The sequence below is a fragment of the Perkinsus marinus genome (assembly GCF_000006405.1).
Source record: "Perkinsus marinus ATCC 50983 genomic scaffold scf_1104296965144, whole genome shotgun sequence".
Classification (NCBI taxonomy): domain Eukaryota; phylum Perkinsozoa; order Perkinsida; family Perkinsidae; genus Perkinsus; species Perkinsus marinus.
The window spans coordinates 1-872 of NW_003204444.1; the positions used below are offsets into that span (position 1 = coordinate 1).

The 872-nt window shown below is 45.2% G+C and overlaps 1 protein-coding gene across 1 annotated transcript; it reads left to right on the top strand.

The window, feature by feature from the left end:
- Nucleotides 1–178: 178 nt before the first annotated feature.
- Nucleotides 179–544, top strand: Pmar_PMAR027821 (hypothetical protein; the record flags this gene model as incomplete). The annotated part of the gene is made up of 1 exon (XM_002769667.1): nt 179–544. The coding sequence occupies one exon, from the start codon at nt 179–181 to the stop codon at nt 542–544; it is 366 nt and encodes a 121-aa protein (XP_002769713.1).
- Nucleotides 545–872: the final 328 nt, after the last annotated feature.

The window sequence follows — 872 nt, forward strand, 5'->3', positions numbered from 1 at the left end:
TTACGTACAAGGACTATAATGTTTTTATTTGCTCCGATGACCCCACATGCTAGTGTCTACATCCCCATCATGTCAAGCACGATCAAACTGTCAAGTCTATTCCTGCCCTCGAGTACTCTTGGCAGGGGGAGTTCAGTGATAAGTCACTTTGGTGGCATCTGAAACTGTTTGCAACGTTATGGATCTCAAGTACATGTATATGATCAATGACGTTAGGAAGGCTCAGTATGAGATCGAGCATGAAGTTGATGTTATGATGGCCACTGAAAGCCCCGACCAAGTCGAGACGAAGATGGACGGCTTCGGTGACAATGTTACTGAGAAGTGGCTCAATATGCATTACACTCTCCTTGGTAAATATCAGAATGGTTATTCTGATTGGGGTTACACGCAGGTTGGCTATGGCCCATCTACTGAGTGGCTCCATGCCGCTGGCTTCCAGGACTTCCAAGCCACTCCAGCGCAGTTCACGGAGTTGAGACGTCGTTACGAGAAGACTCAGAAGGAAGCCGATGAAATCCGCGACTCGGCATTAAATGCGTGATTGTTGAAGCTCCAATTTCATTTTTTTACTATTGGCATCGTTTACTTCTTATTTTTGAGTGACTCTATTGAGTCCTGTGTGGATGGCTGTTTGTTAGAACAATCAACTCATCCGATGCGCCTTGCTATGCTTAATGCCTATATTTGGTTTAACCCTCGCTATGTAGTGGAAGATGTTTCTCCAAATGATCCAGTAGAGATATTGAGATTTACGTCAATGGTAGAGAGGTGGCACGAACTAGGCTCAGGACATCGTCATCGTATCGTACACCGCCGTAGCAAGTTGTGATTGGCAATTATATCACCGATTATCGTGCGGAATGTTCGTC